The sequence below is a fragment of the Miniopterus schreibersii genome (assembly GCF_964146895.1).
Source record: "Miniopterus schreibersii genome assembly, chromosome: 9".
Classification (NCBI taxonomy): domain Eukaryota; kingdom Metazoa; phylum Chordata; class Mammalia; order Chiroptera; family Miniopteridae; genus Miniopterus; species Miniopterus schreibersii.
In genome coordinates, this window is record NC_138118.1 from 81454787 (window position 1) to 81477847 (window position 23061).

General features: G+C 51.3%; 1 protein-coding gene across 1 annotated transcript in view; it reads right to left on the bottom strand.

The window, feature by feature from the left end:
- The window catches only part of DOCK4 (dedicator of cytokinesis 4), a 202843-nt gene that overhangs the window by 29364 nt on the left and 150418 nt on the right, over positions 1 to 23061 (bottom strand). Inside the window, exons 27-35 of the mRNA XM_081147753.1 lie at positions 21569 to 21663; positions 17288 to 17363; positions 15115 to 15215; positions 14619 to 14677; positions 12149 to 12297; positions 10669 to 10754; positions 6295 to 6390; positions 5464 to 5524; positions 1308 to 1401 (exon numbers count right to left, since the gene is read on the bottom strand). Of these exons, the coding sequence (XP_081003879.1) occupies positions 1308 to 1401; positions 5464 to 5524; positions 6295 to 6390; positions 10669 to 10754; positions 12149 to 12297; positions 14619 to 14677; positions 15115 to 15215; positions 17288 to 17363; positions 21569 to 21663 (817 nt within the window). The remainder of the gene's footprint in view (positions 1 to 1307; positions 1402 to 5463; positions 5525 to 6294; positions 6391 to 10668; positions 10755 to 12148; positions 12298 to 14618; positions 14678 to 15114; positions 15216 to 17287; positions 17364 to 21568; positions 21664 to 23061) is intronic.

Consider the following 23061-nt stretch of genomic DNA (forward strand, 5'->3'; position numbering starts at 1 on the left):
AGAGAAATATCCGAGATAACCTCAAGATGTCCCGCTGAGCGAACAGCAATGCTCTCGGTGGACGGAGTGGGTGGGACTGCAGCTGGTGGCATATTAAATTCTGGAACACAGGCCCCATTTCAGAAAGGATTCCTTTGCTCTTTGAAAGGTGAGGGAGTTCCTTGGAGGAAGCGCAGCAAGAGGCCAAGATCTCGGGTCCCTAAACCCAGTCAAAGGGTTCTGGTTCTGGTTCCCACGATTGCAATGAACCACCCTCTGCAGGATACAGAAAGCAACCACTGGAGGGCTCCCAAAATAAATCAGAGTAGGGAAGCTGATACCTAGAGAGTGGCCATACAGTGGCGAGTTCCCTGCTTTTATTTTTTGCCTATCTCCTGGCTTGGACCATCCTGTCTCCTGCAAATGCAAAGAGGAACAGGCAGAAAACGCTCCGAGAAAAGCTTCCTGCAGGCAGAGGACAGTCATGAGGGCCGCCTGCGGGATGGAGCACGTTGACGCCTCTGGGCTTCTCTGAGTCCCGTGAGCAAAACTGCAAACCAGCAGTGGGGACAGTGGGGACAATCACAAATGGCAGCAGCAGCTTCCACGGGCTTTTTACTGTCACAGCTTGGCCCCCAGGAAGCCCAACAAGGGAGGCATCCTTGTCTGGGAGAGAGAGAGAGCCAAGCCTTGGCCTTGAGTATTTTGGCTGTGACCAAGCAGAGCACTGGGAGAGAAGCCCCTGCAGGATCTGACGGGTAAGGAGGACCACAGACAGAAGGGAGCTGGAGAAAGCGCTTTTAAAATTCTGCGGATGACGACACGGACTCACTCCCAAGCTGCACAAGGGCAGAAAAGGCCAGAACCAACACAACAGGGCCTTTTGTTGATCCCTAGAGTGGGAGGCCAAAGGGACCTCTACGGTTGTCAATTTCCCACGTTTCAACCGAGGTGGTGAGATGCTAACTCTAAGTAGACTGTGAAAAGTTAGGGATGCGTTTTGGAACCCCCAAAAGCGACCTCTAAAGAACTACGCAAAGAGATACAGTAAAAAAGCCAATATATAAATGAAAATAAAGTACGAAAAGACACATAAATAAATCCAATTAAAAGTATATTTCATTTTTTTAAAAAGTGGTTCTTTATCTGATACGGAGGTTGGGAAACAGAGAACCATCGAAAAGGACAACTCAATTACATAGAAAAATAAAGGTCGATTTAAAGCAGAAATGCCAGAGTCATTAGCCTAACTCTAAAAAGCAGACGATTCATCGTGTCTAATACGCCAGTGTCCAGCCCCCTTCCCAACCTGAGCCCAAGGCAGTTACCTGTGAAGTTCTGGGCCTTGAGATGCAGGTCGTAGAGTTTGTGAATGTAGCGTATGTACATCTCTTCTTTGTTCAGCTCAGTCTTATAGAAATTCTAGGAAAAGAAAAGTGCATGTGTGGGTCGTTCAACAGTCCGATCTGCAAACATCTGCCTTTTACTCTGAAGTTTTATGAAACTGAACCAAGAGATGCTTTTTTTCTTTCTTTCTTATAAATGTCTTTAAAAACATGAAGTCAGGAGGCCCGGGGGCGTTTTAAATTCAACACTGTCTGTGTTAAACATGACCTAAAGCTCATTGGATGCGTTGGAAATACATAACAGATTAACCTGTTCATTAAATTTAATTAGTGATATTCAAAGGAGGTTCTTTCAAGTTTCAAACACATGCTTACTCTCAGGAAAAATAAGGCACATAGGAAGGCTGAGTGAAAACAATGGAAGAGCATTTTTTTTTCCTTCTGAAGAATCGTGTACAGGAGGGGAAATGAGAAAGCTCTTTATTGTTAGGGTGTTATCTGGAGTTTCTTACTTGTGCTGGAGTTTAAATGTTTCTAGTTTATGTACAAAACATAAAGAGATTAATACCAAGATATTTTATTTTACATTATTATTATAGGGGCAAGCTTACTGAAAATATTTGATTTATTAAAAAAAAAAAAAAAAAAAAAAAAAAAAAAAGCTCAATCTTACTAAACTTCACTAACACACTTTAATGTCATCAAAAACCCAACGTAAACGTAGCCTGGGCACAGCCCGTGGCGTTTCCAGGCACATGGCCAGCGCCCGCCGCCAGTCCTTCACCCCGAGAGAAGGTTCAGTAGTTCTCCCTGAACTTGGAAACAGGAGAAACGTCTACGAGGCTGGGTTCCCGCAAGAGCCCAGGGCGGTGACACTAAAGGAGCCCTTTCAGGGACAGGTCCTTGGGCCTGAAAGCCCCGCTCACAGCACTGGGCACCCATCCCTGTTGCTCCTGTGCCCTGGCTGACGCCACTGGGACCAGGGAGAAGGGGAACGAGCAGAGATGGGGATTCGTCCGATGACCTCAAGCAGGGATGGGCTCTCCTAAGGGGGAAACAGCCACGGATTCCCCAAGACGTTGAAGCTGATTAGCTGGCGAGGGCTTTGGAAACGGGCTCACCCGGCCAGTGTGGCTCATTCAGTGGCACTTGAGCTTGGAGCCTGAGGACCGTCCGTCAGTGTCCTTTCTGGATCCCACCTCCCAGGCGTCCATTCTGCAACGTCAGGGCTCTTCTAACCTCGAGACACTGACATTTCGTTGAATATAAAAATACTGGTTTCCACCGTAGCTGCTTTGGCTCAGTGGTGAGAGCATCGGCCCGCGGGCCGAGGGGGCTCGGGTGCGAGTCTGTCCAGGGCATGTACCTGGGCTGCAGGCACGATCCCGGCCCTGGCCAGGGTGCTCTCTCTCTCTCCCCCCCCTCCACTCACTCTGAAAAACAATGGAAAGAATATCCCCAAGTGAGGGTTTAAAAATATATCTGTATTGTTTCCCAATTTAATCATTAGCCGCCCCCTGTTCTTGTAGCCGCCTCGATCTTGGCAATCTTCAAACAACGAAGTAAACAACGCAATTCACAGCTCCCGCTATAACCCAAATCATGCTCATTAGCGAGAACCGTTGTCGCATGAAGCCACCGAACGCCCCCGCGGCCCCTGCGCCGTGACAGGGCCGTCCGCTCGGCTAGCTCCCCAAAGCAGCAGCTCTGAGCACAAAGTAAGGGCTCGCTCTGCAAATGAACAGGTCTTAAAAAAAACAAAGCTCTCTCCCATCAGCCGAGGAGAATATTCACACATGTCTGGGGAAACTTGTGACACAAAGAACAAAACAATAATTACACTTCCCAGCGTGAGTCACGACAAGGCCTGTGCAGCGTTAAATCTACAGTTTAACTCGGAGGGCAGAGGGGAAGCCAGAGCCCCCGGAGTCTGGATGGATCTTCCCGGAGCCGACAGAAGCCTCCGGGAGGAGGCGAGCGGCGGAAGACAACCAGATTGCCGCTCGAAAACATCCAGAAGCTTCCAGATGGAGCAGGGGTGAGAAAGACTCGCCCCAGCGTTACAGGTTTGCCCCTTTAACAACAAGTATTCTCGCGCCGGTTGAACTCAGAACAGCTTTCAAAGGGGTGACGTTTTCTATAAGGACTATTCTCAGTCAGCAAGGCTGGCTGGATAGAGTCTCCGTCTCCAGTACACACGGATGTGGCCGCCGATTTTATTAAGTCACAGGCTCATTCCTGCCGGGAGGCGAGAGGAAACACTTTTAGGGCAGAGTATGAATTCCTTCATCCGACGAAAGGATCTCTGGGTTACTGCAACCGGGGAGTGAACTTCGGGAAATGAGCCTGTATTTGTTTACCTCTAAACGGGAGGCTGGAGCCAACAGGAAACGATTATTTTAGAAAATGTTTTAGAAAACAGTAAAGATTTTTCTCTGAGGTTATTCCTGAGACTTTGTGCCTGGAGCTGGGGTAGAGCCAGGAGTAAGGAGACGGCAGGGGAAGACCTGGAGCTTACAGAGGGCTTGGCTTTCTCCCCAGACATACAATCAGGGGTGTGGAAGGAGCTCGGGCTAAGGCTACTGACCGTGGAAACAGGCTGGCAAGAAACTGGGGTGCCCTGGCCAGTGTGGCCCAGTTGGTTGGGGGCCGTCCCGTGCACTGAAAGGTTCCTGGCTGGATCCCCGGTAGGGGGCATGTTGTGCTCTCACATCGATGTTTCTCTCTCTCCAAAAAAAAGTCAACAAACTCTTCTTTTTAGAAAAGAAACTGGGGAAACACACACAGGAGGTTTGAAAATGGGAATGACTACGTCCAAGGTTAGAAATGAGCGTGAGGAGGGGACAGAATGGGCTGACCCCGCGAGCTTGGCCGGATCAATCGATGGCCTGAGGTTCCTGTCGAGTCTGGTGACAAAGGTGATGGGGGAAAGTGCACAGCAAGGTGGGGCCACCAAGGGCAGCTCGGGTCTCGCTTCTCTAGAGGCTGACGCCGGAGGCGGAGATGCACCGATTAAATGGGAAACGAGGGGGAAGTGTGGGCGTGGCGAAGGGCTGAGTCACGTCCTCAGAGATGGAGAAAGTCAGGCAGGGAAACTCGAAAAGGCGTCGTAAGGAAGGGACGGTCCTGAGCTTTGAAGGGGGGCTGTGCGGGGAATAAACAAAACCGAACCAAGTAAAACAGGACTGGAGCTAGTGACCCAGACCAGACAGAAGGAGACGGGGCGGAACACGCCCCCAAGGTGCAGGCCGGTGCGAACAGCAAGGCGAGGGAGAGTCCGCATAGGAGACGGTGAGATTCCACTTATTCTTTAAAATAATAATAAGAAACCAGGGCACCCACCAGCTTAGATAAAGGAAGCAGTCACATAGTCCTCCATTTCAAATCCAATTAAGAGGAACGATCGAAAGAGTGATTTCACCCTTTCTGAACCCCGAGAAACGCATGTCTATGTGAACAACCATTCTTTGCCCCGTGGTGGGCACATCGCTCAAGTTAATTAGCAGCCACGAGACGGTTTAATATTCATGTAGTTCCCCCAGGGCAGTTCCAGTGTAGCCTGTTACCCTCACATAGTATTTTAAGTTTACTCCCAAAAATGTTCTGTTTAAGTGGTAAACTGTAGGATCATCCTACTTAGAATCCAAGCCTTAACAGCAGTGGTATTAGACGTTTAATTTGCAAAGAAGCTAGAGAGTGAAAAGCAGCGTGTTTAACAGAAAAGTGTCATTTGGTCACAAAAGAAGAGCTCACTAATATTCATTGAGGACGGACGGAAAGACACTGTCTACACAGAAGTACAAAGTCCTCCGTGGGGACATTGCTTTTTCCTAGAGAGCGACAGAGACTCAGGGTGACAGATCCAGCGGGGCCACAGGAGACTGGACGGCCTCCAGCTGGGATCTCAGGGCTCTGCCACCAGGGCCCCTGGGACCCATGGGTGCATCTGCAATACTCAGAAAGGATCATTTTCTGGGATTTAATTCAACCTGAAGCTCACTAGGTGTCTTTTGGATACACTTCCAAACTCTTCTAAAAAACGTCCTGATAAAAACGCACTATGGATCGAAACCAAACAAAAGGCAGCACTTCTGCAAAACAAACGTCAGGCTCCGAGGGCAGGGGCTGGGTTACCCACCAGAAGGCTAACTGTGCAGCCGATCTTCTTGCCGTCCACCTCGCCCATCTTCATGCAGTCCCTGCGATCAAAACGCAGCGGTCAGACCCAGCACCTCCTTCCCGGGGCGAACACAGAGGGTCCGTTCAGGGCATGCAGGGCAGGTTGCTCAGAGGCCTGGAGGAACTGCCCAGGCTGCGGAGCGAGGTGAGGGGCGGGCGGGCTCCCGAGCACCCCTTTCTGCGGAGAGTTCCACTTCCAGGGGGCTCGGGAGGAGGGGCCAGGCCTGTTAGTATATTATGCACCCCTAACTGGGCGGGAGGGGCTGTAAGCCTGGCCTTCAACAATGAGAATGAGGGTTTCGTTCTTGAAATAAAACAAAAACACCGTGCATTTAAGTGGAACAAACTGCTTTACCAGTTTAGATCATTTTAAAATTTTTTTTAATGCAAAAATTTAAACATTTGCCCACTCAATACATATGAAAGCAGCATGGCTGTCTAATTCCCCATCACCTGTCATCGCCCTGAAAGGGATGGATCTACCCGCTGGCTCTAATGGGTGAGTCCAGATAAAAAAACAAAAACAAAATCCCTTTGCTAATGGGACCGAACACCCTCGCCATTCACTGAACTTTGAAAGAACCGCCGGCCCAAACAAAACAGACAGAAAGGGGAAAGACCCAAATACAGGTCCGAGCCAGCGAGTTCAAAGCCCACATCCCAGGGCCTCAGCGCCAGGTCTGAGGGCCCGCTGTCTGCAGGAAGCACCCGGGGGCCGCGGGGACCGTCTCCCACCCCGACCCCCGCCTGGGGCGCACGCAGCACCTGGAAAGCGCGGGGCTCGGCTCACCTGTAATCCAACAGCCGCTCCATCAGCCGCGTCACGGTGGCGATGAGGGAGACCCCGCTCTCCCTCCATGTTTCCCGCTCGATTTTCTTCAGCAGGCTGGAGAAGAGAGGGCCCAGGGCATTTTTCAGCACTTATTTTTATCGGTCACCATGACGACCATTTCACTTTCATCAGCACCTTAAATGCCTTGGCAACCACGGCAACACCTTACAGGGAGCACGATTCGCAAAGGATGTCTTACCTAGGGTAGGGGCCAAAGAGCGGAATTCTACTCCCGGAAGCATTGACAAAGCAAACGGATTTTCAGATTATCCGAGTCATTCAAGACGAACACATGCACAGAGTCACATTTGCAAGCAGGCAAGCACCTCCCAGCTCGCAGGCAGCTTCCTGGCCTCTCTCCCGCGGGAGCAGGCTGGCACCTCCCCGCACCGGGCCCCGCGGCCCCGGGAGTGCGCCGTCAGGAAGGCCCCGCTCCAGTCACGGAACCCAGGTTCCTACCTCTCCGTGGGCTGCATCCTCATCGGGGCGGCTTCACCGCGAGCAACGCCGCAGGAAGAGCCCCGTGCAGACGGAGCGAGGCTTGGCGTGGTTTTTTTCCCCATTCGCTTAACATTTGCCCACTCAATACATATTGTACTATCTGTGCGCTCGCTCCACAGTTTCATTCATTGCGTCACTCGTCACGGGATTTTTCTATGTGGCGGTTACAGCACACGGATGACAGGTACCAAGCCGCATGTGCCTCCTACGCTCTCCAGTCTCCAGCACCCCGGGGCAGAGGCGCTAGGCAAACCCGAAATCATGGCAACCAGCACCTGTCCGCCCTTGTTCCCACGCCCCGGCAGGTGAACCCTACCCTGGGCAAGGCCTGCAGGGTCGGACGTGCCCCGGACGGTAAAAGTCAGAACGAAGCAGGGCCACACGGAGATACTTCCCTACCCCTCCGCATTTAACGGACGTCATCTCTGTCTAAAATCTGTGTCTCCTTCATCCTGGGTTCAGAAAACATTGCTTACAAGTACAGCCTAAGCCTGTTGGATAGGGCGCTTTGTAGAAAAAGAAACGGGACAGAAAAAAGCTATTTTGTCAAAGCTCGTTGGGGGGCTCCGCGGCTATCTTCTCTCCCTTCTGGCTATTGCCGCCTCTGCCTCGTCTTGCCTGTTACCTACAGACCCCGGATTACTTCGTTCTCAGGTTTATCCTGAACCGTTTCCTAGACTGTGTGTGCTTGTGTGGGGGTAGGAATAGCACCCTGAAAGGACGGAGCCTGCTCGTCCTGACTGATCCCCCAGGGAATGACCCCCTCCTTTGATTAAAATGTGTTTTCTCTAAAGAACGAAAAACAAAAACAACCTCTGAATAGCACTATTTCAAGCTTAGATGCCAAACTGGCACTGAACCAAGTGCTGGAATGAAAATCTGCCTGCCAAGCAATGTGGGGCGATGGAGCAACTTCCCCCGGGGACAGCCCACACCTCATACACTCCAGAGGCTGGAAAACAAAGAACTCGTTAAGTAATCCTTCTAAAAATACGCGGAGACTTCTTACTTCGCACAGCCTCCTGATGCGGCAAGAAGGCAGAGCTACGTGATCCTCCTGCGAGAAGAGGCAAAGCTCTGCCTTGATGAACCCAACAGCCAAAGGCCGGGGCCCAGTCCAGAGCCCCGCGTACCGGCCCTGGCAGCCAGACTGGCTCCCGGTGTCCAAGCTCAGCCCCCAGCTCTGCCTGGCACAAACCTCGGGGGAAGCGAGGCCCTTCCACCCGGCCTGCGGTCATGCCCCTGCGCCCATGTTGAGTGCCCAGGAGGCTGGTCTCAGGACAGGACAAGGTGGTATCTTATCGCCAACAGACAGGCAAGGAGACTGCATAGCACTGGGATGCAGAATCACCCGGTCCTGCGGGGGGCTTGGTGCCCAGCAGGTTTTCACAACGTGAGGGGATATTGAGACCCTCAGTCCCCTCTCTCTCTGTGTCATAACAGGAGGGTGCTGAGGCCACGCTCCTACCGAAAACACCCGTGTCTGTGCGTGCTCTCTCCACCTGAAGAAAGGTGTCACACACCTGAAGTGTGTTACGGAGCCAATCCCGTCTCCAAACTACAATCAGTGTGCGATCACCTATAAAGATCCCCGGAGTGATCGGGAGTCTTACTGGATTACTTAGGGCAGCGTATGGTAAAGCACATCGGGGACTAGGGAGACAGCTGAGATGCGGTTACCTCTCCCGGGGAGCTCCCGAGGGCCCCCAAGGCTGGAGGTCCCCTGCTGTGTGTCCCCACAGAACACCCGCTGCTGCGTCCCAGCCCCAGGCCAGTCCCGGACAGGGAGGCCGGGGCCGGGGCGGGGGTGGGGGTGGGGCGAGTGTAGTTCGGAGGCCTCGCACTGGCTGGCGTCTGTGATCACAATCTCAGCATCCCCGAGAGGAACAAATCCTGACTCTTATCTCAGAAGGATGCAGTGTGGATTAAAAAACAGACGCTTTGGGGGTTAGAGAAAGATGACTCTAGCTCTCGGGAAGGTACCATTCCATGGAAAGTCTCGTTCGACGGCTACTTCAGCGAGACCGCGTTTCGGGGAGCAGGGAGCGGCCCTCAGTTTCCAAACAAACTTTAAGAAGTTTTCGACACAACTTAGAACAGATGAGACGACCGTGATGGCCTGGGCTCCGAACTCAACGTGGGCGGTGACTCGCTGTGACTAGACTAATTCATTGTGATTTCCATGGCAAAAAAGCATGTTGCCGTCACCCGGAATACAGTTAGATTTTCACTTTCTTCTCGGAGCCCAGGTAGTAATGATATGCAATTATCACCTTAGATTTTATTTATTACCAATAAATAAAATCTGATCATAAAAGCATGAGAAAAAAAATATGTATAGTAATATTTCTAGTAATCTACTAAAAGTCAACAAAAGAATAAAAATCTCCATGGGATGAATCGGGCGCTTTAAACAGACCCACTTACAGATGCTTAATATTTTAATTATTGGTTTGATTTTCATGCCGGGGCATATCTGCTATTTCAAAGTCATATTTATACCCAAGCAGCCCAACTTGTACACAATCGGGTCTCTATGAAAGTCAATAAGAGGCACCGCAGAGCCGTGTGTGTTTATGAATCTTGTGAATTTCTCATAAAAATGAACCACGAACCCCAGGAGATTCACCGCCCTGAGTGCTTTCTCATTTTAGCTCTTTGTTCAAACCGAGGACTCGTAACCGAAGCGAAAGCCATTTTCAGGAGCAATTTATTATGTTGGATAAAGTGTTAATCAGAGTTCTTGCTCAGCCCCAGCTGACATGAAAGACGGGCTGCTTTGTGCAGGAGAAGGAAGGAGGGCTTGGTGAGTAATTACTGCAAGTTCCAGTTTAATTACAGGCTCCGAAGGAAGTGGTGCTGCTCAGGACCCAGCACAAAGAGCTCCCTTTGTCACCAGGAATCTGCACGCCCTTCCTCGGCTTGTCCTCTCAATATAATTTTCTTAAAAGCTTCAAGAATGATGCTGAATCGGGCAAGTTGAAATCTATCGGTCACTAATAACACTCTTCAGACCTATATATGTATTCAGACATCCGGGGCTCTACGTTAACGAGAGTGTCATGAATGACAGAATTTAGATTTGGCTACCGGTACGAAAGCACGAATGCCTGCTTTTAGGGGATACCTGGGCACAAGGAACACATTAGGAGGACACTAGGTTTGGAAGTGACTAAGATGCGTGGAAAGCCGCAGAGAAAACCCGTGTGAGAGTTAAAATCCTAAACACGCGTAGGTGTCCTCGAGGGCCTCTCCCACGGTGGACGGATGCCTGGTACAAGCAATTCACCGGGGACTGTACTCACTCTATTGACAAGCCCAGTCTCGAAGCCCCTGGCCCCATGCTCCATCCCTTCCCGATACTCAGACGAGTTCCTGTCTCAGAGCTTACTAGACATGTTTTGCTTCTGTGACATTCTAATAGGAAACATTTAGGACGCGGTTAATAACGCGGAGCGAGCACACAGTGTGGCAGAATGGGGGCAAGCGCTGGAGGAGAGAAGAAGGTTCATTTGCCCAACCGCACAGCAGCCGGGCACGCGTGGCTCTGGAGGGCCCTGCCCACCAACACCCTGGTCCCCCGCTGGGGGTCTTCCCCACTCTCGGCCCTATTCAAAAGCATCTCCCCCAGCCCCAGTTCCCAGGTGATGAGGCAGGAAAAGAGCCAGGCCTGTTACGTGACACGCGCCCCGATCACGTCTAATCCTCAATATAATAAGACCCATCACCCAGAGTCAGGCCACGACCCTGTACTTCGCCTCCACACGGACACAGCTCCCCGTGAGGCCCGAGCCGCCGACACCCCATCCCCCGGCCACGAACGTTACTCACATACTGTTGAAGAGCTCGCGGTAGGTCTCGTCGCCTTTGCCTTCTGACATCAGGCTGTCCAATTTGTCAATGAGCTTGGCCTCCACCTGCAACACACCCGAACAGGGCTCTCCCTCTGCTCCCCTGCACGAGTAGCATTTCTGGGCAAACGGAAGCAGAGCTATAACCGCAAGAGGAAAAGCCTCGGTGGGAAGATCGGGTGGAAGCGACAGGATCGGCTGCGGTTCGTAGCAGCGGAATTCTAAGGGGCTAATTTAGACGGCGCATCGTGGCTTCCAGCTCCCCCAGGGGCTGCTCTCGCTCCTGCCATAACACCTATTTGTTGATTCCAACGCAAGTGCTTCCAATGCTGGGATTTTTTTTTTTTTTTTTAGCTATAAACACTGGCAAGTCCAAGTTCTTTTCTTTTTAAAAAATCACCATGCATATATAGGAACATTGGCAAAGAAACAGATCCACAAACATTCATTTAAATCTTTGATGTGTTTTCTATTTTCTTTCTCAAAACAGTTCCAGGTAACATGGAATCTTTGCTGAAAGCACAGGTGTCCACGGGTGAGTGTCCATGGGTGAGTGTCCACGGGTGAGTGCCTGCGGGTGAGTGTCCACGGGTGAGTGCCTGCGGGTGAGTGTCCACGGGTGAGTGCCCGCGGGTGAGTGTCTACGGCTGAGTGCCCGCGGGTGAGTGCCCGCGGGTGAGTGCCCGCGGGTGAGTGCCCGCGGGTGAGTGTCCGCGGGTGAGTGCCCGCGGGTGAGTGCCCGCGGGTGAGTGCCCGCGGGTGAGTGCCTGCGGGTGAGTGTCTGCGGGTGAGTGCCTGCGGGTGAGGGCCGTGACTGCGTGATCAGGAACTAGCACCTGCAATCTGAGTGAGTGGCAGGACAGAAGCAGCCGATTCCTTATGCATCTGGTTTTGGAATAGAACACGTATCTTTCCAAAACTGGACCAGAGCTCTGAGAACCTATGTCAACGAGAAATGACCGGCTCCTCTCCTTGGAATTTCCTTTCAACATTTCCGCCGCTTTCCCCTGTACACTAATTCTCAGTGCTTCAGCAAAGAGCAATATCACACATGGCGCATCGAATGGGCAAAGGGAGGCCGTTCCCCAAATTCAACGTGCCGACCACTGTGAGCTCAACGGTGTCAAGGCTCATTAACCTCCTGATTCCCCCGTGTTGTGTCCAACTGAGAGCAAAGAAAGTCTCTGCCTGTCCTGAAACACAGACCTGGCAAAATCACAGAATTTTTTTAGTTGAAATGGAATAAAATGGTTTTTCAGGGCTTCCCGGAGGCTCCGGGAATATAGGACCAGAGGGGTGTCCCAGGCCACCTGGCTGGGAAGGGCCGGGCCAGGCTGGAGTCTGGCCTGTTGATGGCTGGTTCAGGGTTCGTGTCCCAACTCAGAGCGGAACCTGGCAGCTCCGAGGTGCTCAGAGAGCTGAGTCTCCACCCACTCGAGGGCCCCCCGCCCCCCGCCTACCTGCTTGAAGTTGCCGCTGCGCCTCTGCTCCCAGTCCATCATGTCGTGGAAAATCGGGATCATGACGTTCCGCAGGTCGGGCTGTGGAATCAAGGTCACCTCCAGGAAGGGGCCGATCAGGGCAGGGATGAACCGGAGCTTGTGCTCACCTGAATCGAGCGAAACACTTGTGCCTCAGTGCGTCTGGTCAACAAGATTTCCGAGCACAAGCTTGAGCAAAACTGTCTGTCAACAGCAAAATCCACCCCATGGAAACAACCTCCTTGGAGGTGACAGACCGAGGACCTCCGCCGGCTGGTCGTCAGCCACCCGGTCCCGTTTGGAAGGACCCGGGGCACCTGCGACTCGGGCTGCTGGAGTTTTATGTTTGTGCACACAGGCAGCCCGCGAGGAAAGTACGGATTTTTCTACGGCAGTTGGAGATGCTGTGCCCCGAGCGTGGAAGAAACAGCCGCTTTGCATTGTTAGTTCAAGTGCAAATAGGAGAATGAACCGGCAGAGCCGGTTCACGAGTGGGACGGAGTGCTGAGGACGGACCCCTTTCTCTGCAAGTGTATGCAGAAGGTATAAAATTGGGGGGGACATGCCTGCCTTCTCCCCCTCTGAACAGAACACTTTCAGTCCTTGGACTTAGAACATGAATATACTGAAGAGTCGCCCACACTTCTGAACATTTCCCAATTCCAGCTGTGGTACAACAGCAACGACCTTTAAAATGCACCCGGCGCTTTGGACGTCTCAGAAAAGTCAGGACCCAGCTCTGGGGAAATAAGGCAGAAACCACGGAATGAAGGGGAAATTGCGCCTCGCCCTGTCCTTGAACCCGGTCCTGCGGGGATCGGCGGCTGAGTGTGATGAGCGTCGGCCACAGGCTGCGAGGCCGTGCTAGGCCAGTCCACTGGGCTGGAAAGGCAACGACGGGCCCGTGTCGCCTACAGCAGGGCCTTTCAATCCGTCACCAACTGCGTGAGGGCGTCTGGAGGACGTGGGAGCCAGGCCGCCGCGCCCGCCCTCCGAGACTCTGTTTCCCCAGGTCTGGGCCGGACCAGGAAGCCTGGTACTTTACAAGCTTCTGGGAGACGCTCGCTGCTGGTGTCCTGAGTGCCACTGTCCCAGAGAACTGACACCACAACGCACCCCGGGGTCAGGATGCGCCACCGGTTTCTACATTCTCGAGATTTCCCAGGAAAACAAAGGCCTCGTGTAACCTAAAACCCAGGGGGTTACACATACTTCCGTTTGAAAGACGAAACAGCGGGGTGAAGCTGATGACCTGCAGTGGCATCTTTAGGGGGCCTCAAGGTGCAGCTTTATTGAGCAAGCTGGGGTTCCTGGGCCTAAATGCACTTGGAGAAAGGCTGACGTAGAAACAGCCGCTCGCCGCGACGCTGCAATGCATCCCACAGGGGAAACGGCCGCGTTTCCAACATGCCGGCACCCGAACGCCTCTGCCCTGGCCTTCTCATCTGAGCCTGGGCCAGAGCCTGCACGAGCCGGGAGAGCACCGAACACTGAGCTCGATGATCCACATCCCAAGGCCGCCTCGGATGGCTACGGATACCTGAGAACCGCAGGGTCCTGGTGAAAACTCACTCTGTGACGTGAGCGGAAGCCAAGTGATAAGGCTTCTATTTTCACTTACAGAAACACCCTGCCATCGCCAAGCTGTGCTGGGGCGAGCCCAAAAGAAATGACCCTTTCAGGTCATTACATCTTCAATCCAAACAGGCCCATCCCTTCAACAAACCACGAGCAGGACTTACCGCACTGCGGCGGTGAATGGACACTCTGAACATGCACAGTTAACACACCGAATGCAGTAAGTAACACACCAAATTACGCACGAAAATCATAGAAACCCTACGCCAGCGAGGCTTTGAAGCAGTCTACTTTCCAAATATTATTTCGTTCTACGTAACCAGACCTGCGCCATCCCCTTGCTGGAATCATGAGCTCTCTCTGCTGTGGTTAGTTGAGAAAATGGCATCTAATAGTTCCTAACAACTGCAGGCGCTTTTAAATCCTTTGGCTCTACTCTCCACGATACAGGCCAATGGTTTCAAGTTTTTTGAAGAGCAGTGATGCTCACGTCAATTTTCATGAAGTTTAATCTAAACCTGTTGGGATTCGCAGCCTCAATTCAGAGTTCTAGAAATTTTTCAAATTCCCAAAGGTCAGCACCTTGTGAAATTGTGTTATTACTGCCGCGATGCTAGATTATAAAATCTGTCCTTGAATAATGATGAAACCCATGAAGACGAGGTGGCTTTTTTCAGACAGACACCAATTTAAAGAATTAGCTGTAACCCTATCCAATGCCAAAGTGTCATCAGTTTGTGCAGATACCCAATTGATTCAGACACTTGGTCTCAAATGCTGACATTCATGGTCAAGGGCCCTCGTCATCCGGACACGGGGAAGCCCAGGGATGAGCCGTGAAACACAGGCGGCTTCTCTTTTCATCACTTACCGAGGTTTTGCCACATGCTGAAAATTTCACAGCCCATTGTTACCCGCATGTCACCGTACCTGAAACAGAACAAAAGGCGAACCTGGCACAAGGTCTCCAGAACAAAGACGGATCTGCGTCTCGTTAGGATACAATCTATCCGTCTGAGTTAAAAGGCAATAAATGTGAGTTTAATTACGATGTTTAATGTACATGCCTCAATGCCTCTCATTCAAATCTTTACGTAAATCCCTTAGTAAAAGAGATCTGTCTCATAATTTTCGCTTCAGTAGTAATTTTGAATCCTGAAAGACTGAGGACACGCAAAAAAAATATTTAAGTAAGTTCAAAATATTGAAATTCCCAGGAAAGGCTGCGTCTCGGCCTCTCGGTCGTGACCTCTCCATGGCAATTTCCGGTCCTGGACATCCGACCTGTGAATCTCTTGCCCAATCGCCTGTAAAAGGCACCCCGCGTGCCATGCCGCGGGGGCCTCCTGGGTACACGGGGTACTTACTTTTCTAATACCTTTTTCTTTTTGGAAGGCGTGAACATCTCCAGCTGCAGGCACAGCTGGTTTATGAAAATGACCGCGAGGTAAAAGTAGGAATCCCAGATCTGAAACAAGAGGAAACGGTCACCCGCGGGGGTTCCAGAAACATTACGGGGGACGTGGCACGACAGCTGGACTCACTGCTGAGGCGGTAAGCGGGGGGGATGCAGGTGATACCAGACTGGTCCCGAGCTGTTAACAGCAGGGGCTGGAAACGGGTGCACGGGGCTCCTGATGGTCCTCGCTCTACTTTCACATGCGCTTTAAATTTGCCACAACAAAGAAGCCAACTGAATAAATACTATCTTCCTCTATTGCTTCCCGCTGTGTCCCCGCTTTCACGAGCTCTCCAGTATGTGCTAAACAGCACGTGTTTTGTTTCTCTTATAACCTCAGCATCTCCAAGGAGGCAGGGGTAGGAGGTGAATTACTTTACTCCTGTGTGAGTTCAATTTTGGAGCTCCTTTCAACGTAGAATAAATTTATTTATTTTTTTAAAGCATACATTTATTTGGAAATGCTAATTTCTTTAAATTCAGACAAATATTTTCAGTCAAAGCTTTCTTAACCCCAAAACAGCCTCAGAAAGAGATGGGAATAAAATTCCTGGCAATAAACTTAACCAAAACCATGTAGGATATAAGAACAGGAAACTACGTCTCTACTGACACCGTGCAAAATTAAAAATAAATAGGAGAAATATTAAAAAGGGTCAGTATCTTTCATATACAAAGAGCTCTCACAACTAAAATGTGTGATGGGACCCCAGCAAAATAAAGAACAGAGGTCCAGAGCGGCAATTCACAAAATACGAATGTTAGTCAACCACTGGTCAATAACTAATAACTAGTAACTCATCTATAACTAATCACTAGTGAGAAATACAAATTAGAGCAAAAAAAGGTTTTACTTCTTATCAAATTGTAAAAAAAAAAAAAAGTTGTCTCTCCCAGCGTTGGTGTAGATCCAGGTAATCAACGGACTGGTACAACTTTAACTCAGTAATTCCACTTATGAATGTTTATTCAAATAAATAATTAGAGACACATGCCAAGTTTATTTTTTAAGAATGTACATAAAAAGCCTGGCCGGGCGTGGCTCAGCGGTTGAGCATCGACCTAGGATCCAGGCGATCGGGGTTCGATTCCCGGTCAGGGCACATGCTCGGGCTGCGGGCTCGATCAATGACTCTCTCATCATTGATGTTTCTATCTCTCTCTCTCTCTCTCGTTTCCTCTCTCTGAAATCAATAAAGATATATTAAAAAAAAAAAAAAGAATGTACATAAAAAGAGTAATTTATAAGACCAAAAGACTAAAAACAACCTAACTTACAAAGTAGAGCTCTGGTTATGAAATTTTGATACATTAATTATTATAAAGTACGATATAAAGAAATATTATGCAACCATTAAAATTCCATTTTTTTTTTTATTGTATTTGTGGTTTTGTTTTGTTTTTGTAGTTTCTAGTTATCCAACAAGGGCATTTGATGAAATGTTTAATGTGGAAAATGTTATTTAAAAAAGAGTAAGAAAGAAAGATGCCAAAACAAGGCCTCATGAGGGCGTCAGCACAGGCCTCGCCATCCCCGCACCATTTACCGCTGGCCACTGAAAACACAGGCGGTCAAGGGCTCTCAGCGACCCAGGCACGTCACGTTCTATTACAGACGCCAAGTTCTGCCTTAGCGCATATTCCTGGTCTTTTCTTTCCTTCTCACTAATTTATTCTGAAAAATGGGAAAGTGGAAAAGTAAAAGGAACGGGTTTACTTTTAAATGTTTCCTTCATATAAGCTCTATCTTAAGATATGTCTTAAAACGTCACGTCCTGAGTCCCCTCTGTCACGCGTGGGGGTCGCCCAGAGGAGAGCGAGTGAAACAGGCCGGTAACGGGACAGGCGCCGGGATTCCCACCAGGGGGCGCCGGAGCCCGGCCCCGACTTGCTCACAGATACAATGAAAACCCTCCTAGAACCCGTCACGGCGAAAGCCTAGGCGGCCCAAGATTAACGTGAGGCAGCCGGACTACATCTGCTTTCCTATGATTAGGAGAAAACAAATACGTGGGGCAATTTCCTGAGTAGCACGGAAAACCTCCTGGCCCAAGTCGGACAGTGGTGGGAGCGATACTGACCTTGTAGTCGAAGTTTTCATTTAAGAAGTTCTTCCGAAGCGCGTCTGACAGGTAGAGAACCGTCGTGATGATAACACTGGGGGCAGAGAGGACACGCGGCACGTTAGAAACGCCACAGTAACGAAAATCACTCGCTAGATGGGAATGGAAACAACTAAGACGAAAGGAAGCTTTCAGCGTGCCTGTGGGGCAAGACTAGATAATTCACATTTGAAATTAAAGGGGGGGGGCGGAGATGCCTGGCCAAAAAACACACACCAAAAAAAAACACCAAAAAAAAAAAAAACCTACCACTGAAGCTCTTTGTAAGGATCGATACTCTATTTTCAGTATTGATCTTTGCGCTACTTTCACTGACATCCACCTGCTCAGGCCCCACCATCTCTTACCTGCTGGCTGTACTGAGCCCCTAACCGGTCCTTCCTGCTTCCTCCCCCCAGTGTCTGGGCCCTGTGGTCCTCTTTCAAGGTCACCTTTCTTCACTGGGTCCTTCCCCCCTCATATTTCAGCCACACGAAGCAGTCTTTCAGTTCCCTGAATGTGCTGTATTCACTGACCACAGGGCCCTTGCATGTGCTCTATTCCTGCTGCCCAAACACCTTCTTTTCAGCCGTGTGCATGTCATCTCCGGCTTTCACTGTGGCCCCAAGTTCCACTCCCTCATGAAAGACCCCTCCTGTCCCAGTCTCGAACACAGGACCTTCCCTGATCATCTCAGGGAACAGCGCTCTCGCTCCTTAGGGCATTTCTTTGATACACCAGGCCCTGGGCAGTACTTGCTGCAGGAAGGGACCGAAGGAGGAAAGGATGGCTCCCCTACGGACCGCTGATTCCACGAATCCTTGTTTGCTGTACGGATGTCATCTGAAAGCTAAACTGGTTCAAGATAACAGGCGACCAGATAATTCAGCGTTTGGCGGGAAAAACACACAAAAGGAACCGCGGGCTATGTGTGAAGCCAACGGGCAAGGGCAGGACCCTCCACCGCAGGCAGGGCCGTCACTTCCCTCGGGCGCATCTGCCCGGAGGCGCCTTGGAAACAGGCCGAGCTGCGCTTTCCTTTTGTTCCGTGCTCCGCGGTGCGCGTGGGGCGGGGGCGGAAGGGAGCTCGCCTCAGTGTCCTGTATTTCTGGTACTGAGCTTTCATCTCCCTTATGTTCCCTTTTTCTCAGATCGAGCACTTGTCCTCATTGGAAACATCTACCAAAAACATGCCGTGGGCACAATATAGCTCTGCCAGCAAGCAAGAGAAGTCATGTTTCCTGTCCTTGTAAAATTCCACAACATCAGGCGGCACTAAGCAAGGCTCAGGCGCGCCCCCAGGTGGCGGGTCGCAGTTCCCGGGGACTGCACGTCAAGCAGGAAAGCACGGGGTTCGGGACGACACCGTTTAGGGACGGAAGTTGAGGGCATGTAACGTACTTGAAAACACGGGGAGGAAGAAGCATCGCATAAAACAATACGTATTTGGAGGGATGAGCTATTGCGTTGAGCTCAAGACAGGCAATGGAGACTTCTCAGCTCGTTACTATTAACCCGACATGTATGGAGCACACAGGTGGGCAGTCAAGGGGGAGTTGGCGGTAAAATGCTTCTCTGAGGGGCCTTGGTCACCCATCTATCTAAGGACGTTGGTTCCACGAAGGCCAGGTGGCCAGCTCCAGAGATGGAGACTCGGCTCCTGCAACTGCAGCTACACAGCTAAGCCGGGTGGGGGCTCTTTCTCTGCAGCGGATGCTCTTCAGCACATTCAACGGGTCCTTAGCATCTCTCGGAAATGTGTTTTCCTACCAAATCTTAGAGAAGTTAATATTTTTTACAGATAAGGCTCACATATTGGAAGGCTTATTTGTGGATTCTATTGCATTTATAAAGTAAGAGAAATATCATGTGCTTTCATAACTTGAGTGAGATATGGTTTGGGTGGGGGAGGAGAGAGGAGGGAGGGGTGTGGACCAGCAGAGAGCAGGTGGCCTGCTCCAACCCGGCAGGTGCTGCCCCAGGCCTTGGAGTCCCGTCTATGAGTTAGGTTGGACTGGCCACGGCCATGGCCACGGCCACGGCCACGGCCACAGCTAGTGGGAAAGTGATGTCCGATTCCTATCGGCACAGACTCGGGAGGCAACGGGATGAGATCATTGCATTTAGCAAAGGCTGCTGGCCTGGTTCCTGGCATGGCCACGGGAGCATCTTCTGGTTGGACGTCTACACAGAGCCCGTCTCCACACGATCAGACCCCTGTGTGGGTAACACTGTAGATGAAACTTTGAACATAATGTGTTTACTCAAAAGCAGGACCTACACTTCTAGGTGTGTTGCCCACTCGTGTGATCCTGACGTTTCATAAACAGAGCAGAGATTGGGGGTGGCGGGGGGGCGGCAGAGAGAGAGATGACATTTAATATCAAAAAGCCACACAGTTGCCATGGTTTCAGGAAGCTCAAGCAGAGCCTGGGTACGTAAGAAACAAAATGTCAAATTTACTTTCTGTTTGAATTTCTGCCACTGAAAATTCTAATTCGGGTCAAAATGTCCGTCTGCGCACAGGGAGGCAGGATGACAAATGACGGTGCTGTGGGATGAAGGTGCCAGCAACCTGGATCCCCTCCCTGCGGCGCCCTGGGTCACCTCACCGCCCGCCCCGGGCCCCAGGACATGTTTGGTGATGAGCCCGGATACGGGACCGACAGCTCCCACGTGAATCTGCAGCATCAGACGCGCAGATGAAACACCTGACTCCACTCACAGACCCCCCCCACCCTACACGTGCCAAATGCTACGGAGAATTCCTTCGGGAGGCCCCATGGTCCTCAGAATGGAAAAGCTGCTTCTGTACTTGTGTAACACAGAACATGCCCTATTATACTATCTGTTATGTCCGTTTTTTAAAAATATGTTTTTATTGATCTTAGAGGAGAAGAGAGAGGGAGAGAGAGAGAAATCCAAGAGAGAGAAACATCGATCAGCTGCCTCCTGCACGCCCCCTACTGGAGATCAAGCCCGAAACCCGGGCATGTGCCCTGACCGGGAATCGAACCACAGTTTTTAACACATTGTTTTCACACCTCCAAGCCTATACCTGGGTCCTGCTCTACACACTCTACTTGTCATATCTAATCACAATCAAATGGCTCTTCCACCATCGTACCCAGGCACCCGGGGGAGGCTCGGGGGTCCCTGGCCTGTGGGTGGAGAGCTGCGGCATCCCACCTTCGCCCTGGGCGTGAGGGTGCTGGGGACAAAGAAGGGGAGGCAGAAACAGGCAACCGTGGGACTGGGCGTCAGAGGCCTGTGGAATGGGGTGAACTCCAAGCACAGAAGTGAAGACCAGGCCAGTTTCCTAAGGACTCCACCCTCCCTCCGCACCTGAGACAACGGAGACAGGAAACAAGCGAGCGGTGACCTCCGGGCGTGCTCTCGGGGACGTGCCGGCCCCGCTGACTGCCCCCTGTCCTTTCCTGGTTCCTGCTCCCTCGAGCATCGACCTCAGATCATGTCTCATATTTGCTGGACATGCTTAACACAAGCTAATCTTATCAGCTCCCCCCAGAGATCCAGCTTCCCATCCTAACCTCCCAAATGTCTCTCTCCAGTTCCAAACTTCCCTCTGAGCACTATTTTCAATTCCCCACGGGCCCCATCACTGAGATGCCCAAAAGGTACTTCAACATGCACATGTCTGACCCAAGGGTCCTGCATTATCCCCGGGGATCAGCACGTGGCAGATGCTAAATGCAGTCTGCTGAGTTCAGGTGAATCAAGAAACATCAGAAATAACCCGTGTCCAGCAACAGGGCTGGTTAAATAAACTACGGTATGTCCATTTGATGGAATAGTATACAGCTGTAAAAAAGCAGAAAGGAATGAGGGGCTTTGTATGAATTACTGCTAAAAGATTGCCAGGGTTTTGAAGGAAGGAGTGACGTACAGAGGAGCCTGCCAGGCTCTGATTTAGGGACCCTGACACAGGGGCCGAGGGAGGACAAGCCAGAGACTATCAGGGGGTCGCTATGGGCTGGGCCGGGGATGAACAAGCCGGGGGGGGGGGGGGTCTCAGTGCACCCAGTTCTACTGGGTGGCTTTTGAACCATGTTATTGTATCTCCTAATTAAAACAAACAGTCATGAATTTTTAAAGAGCGAGAGAAGGTCATTCAGAGGCGACGAGAAAGGAGCCCAGGACTTGGAGGTTCCAAACCTGAGACCAAACTAGAGTCCTCGTTTTGGACTCTGCTCTGCCCGAGACGATGAGCTTCGAGTGGCGCCAGGGTAAAGGTCTTACTTGTTAGCCACCAGCCGCATGACCGTCCAGTCCTTCGGGAACATCTCCGGGCGAATCAGTATTCGAAACACGGTGAATATCTGCAGCAGGAAGTCCTGGGTGGGGAGGAAACAGGTCGTTTCACTGAGTTATTGGTGATTGTAACACGCACACACGCACGCGTGCTCACCACGCACCCGTTCACACGTGCGCATACATGTGCGTGAACGCATGCGTGTGCTCACAGGCGGCCACCTGTGTACGCGCATGCTCGCACATGCACACGCACACACACAGGCACACACACGGCCTCTGTCGCCATTTCTATGGTTACAACAGAGAAGAAGGGAGCCGGCCTCCGGCACCTGACCCCGGAGCAATCGCCCCCCTTCCCCTTCTCGGCACCCGATCAGCTGGCTCCCCTTCCCCCGTGGTCCCTGCTCCCTCTTGCGCGCACAGTGGAAATGACTTTTCATTTCTTATCGCAAGACCTCAACGGTTAGGTCTTAGAAGTAACGTGGAGAAGTGGTGACAGAAGACACGCAGGGCAACAGCCTCCTAATGTCGTCACAGGGTCGCAAACACCAGACGGCTCCACTTCCAGAACCGTGAACGTCCCGGCGCAGCTCTGCTTTCCGTCAAGAGGCCAAGAGGCGTCCGCATTTAGAAAGGCACGCTCGTGGGAAAGCATCTGGGGCACACCCGGGCCTCTCGGGGGCACTGAGGCCACGGCACAAGCGGAACGCACGCAGCCTGGCGGCCGGAGTGCGCAGGACACACAGGTGCGCGTGGTGCCCATCGGAGCCCAGCCCCAGGCCTCGAAGCTGCGAGACGGTAAAAATGTCCCTTTCTTATGTAAAATTGACTTTTCAATGACAACCGAGTGGGGAGGCATTCTCCACGAGGCGCCACCAGGGGGCGGGCACGTCCAGGGATGCTCTTTCGACAGGTCGCCCCAACACTCTGGAGCGGAAGCTGCCATCGGCTGGCCGTGGGAACGTCTCCCCACCTTGCGGGCGGCGCCCCAGGAGGCGACGGCACACGGTCCTTAGCACACCGCACGGGATGGAAGACACGGAGCTCAGCCTGCCCAAAAGCCACGGGCTCAGCTGAGCTTCCACTTAGATTAACTAGAAACCTTAAGGAATTTTTTTGTAACCTGAAGTGCTGCTAGGGAAATATCTGTAATGAACTGATTGAAGGCAACAATATTTTAGTGTTGCCTAAAATATTTTAAAAATACAACCCCAAACACAAAAGTTGTATTTGTCAAACCCAACGACACATCATGTTAAACACGTAAACTGCTTGAATATAAGGTTATGGTTGCCACTCACATCATCAGGAGACAGGCTTAAACACTAAGAGACATGCTGGGGTGTGTGTGTGTGTGCGCGTGTGACACACTCTGGACTCTGATCAGCTCGGGAGTATTTTTGGCATCAGCCCAGATGTTGATACATACGAGCCATGTGGACACGTGCCCACTGGGTCACCCGCCTGTAAAAGGGCAA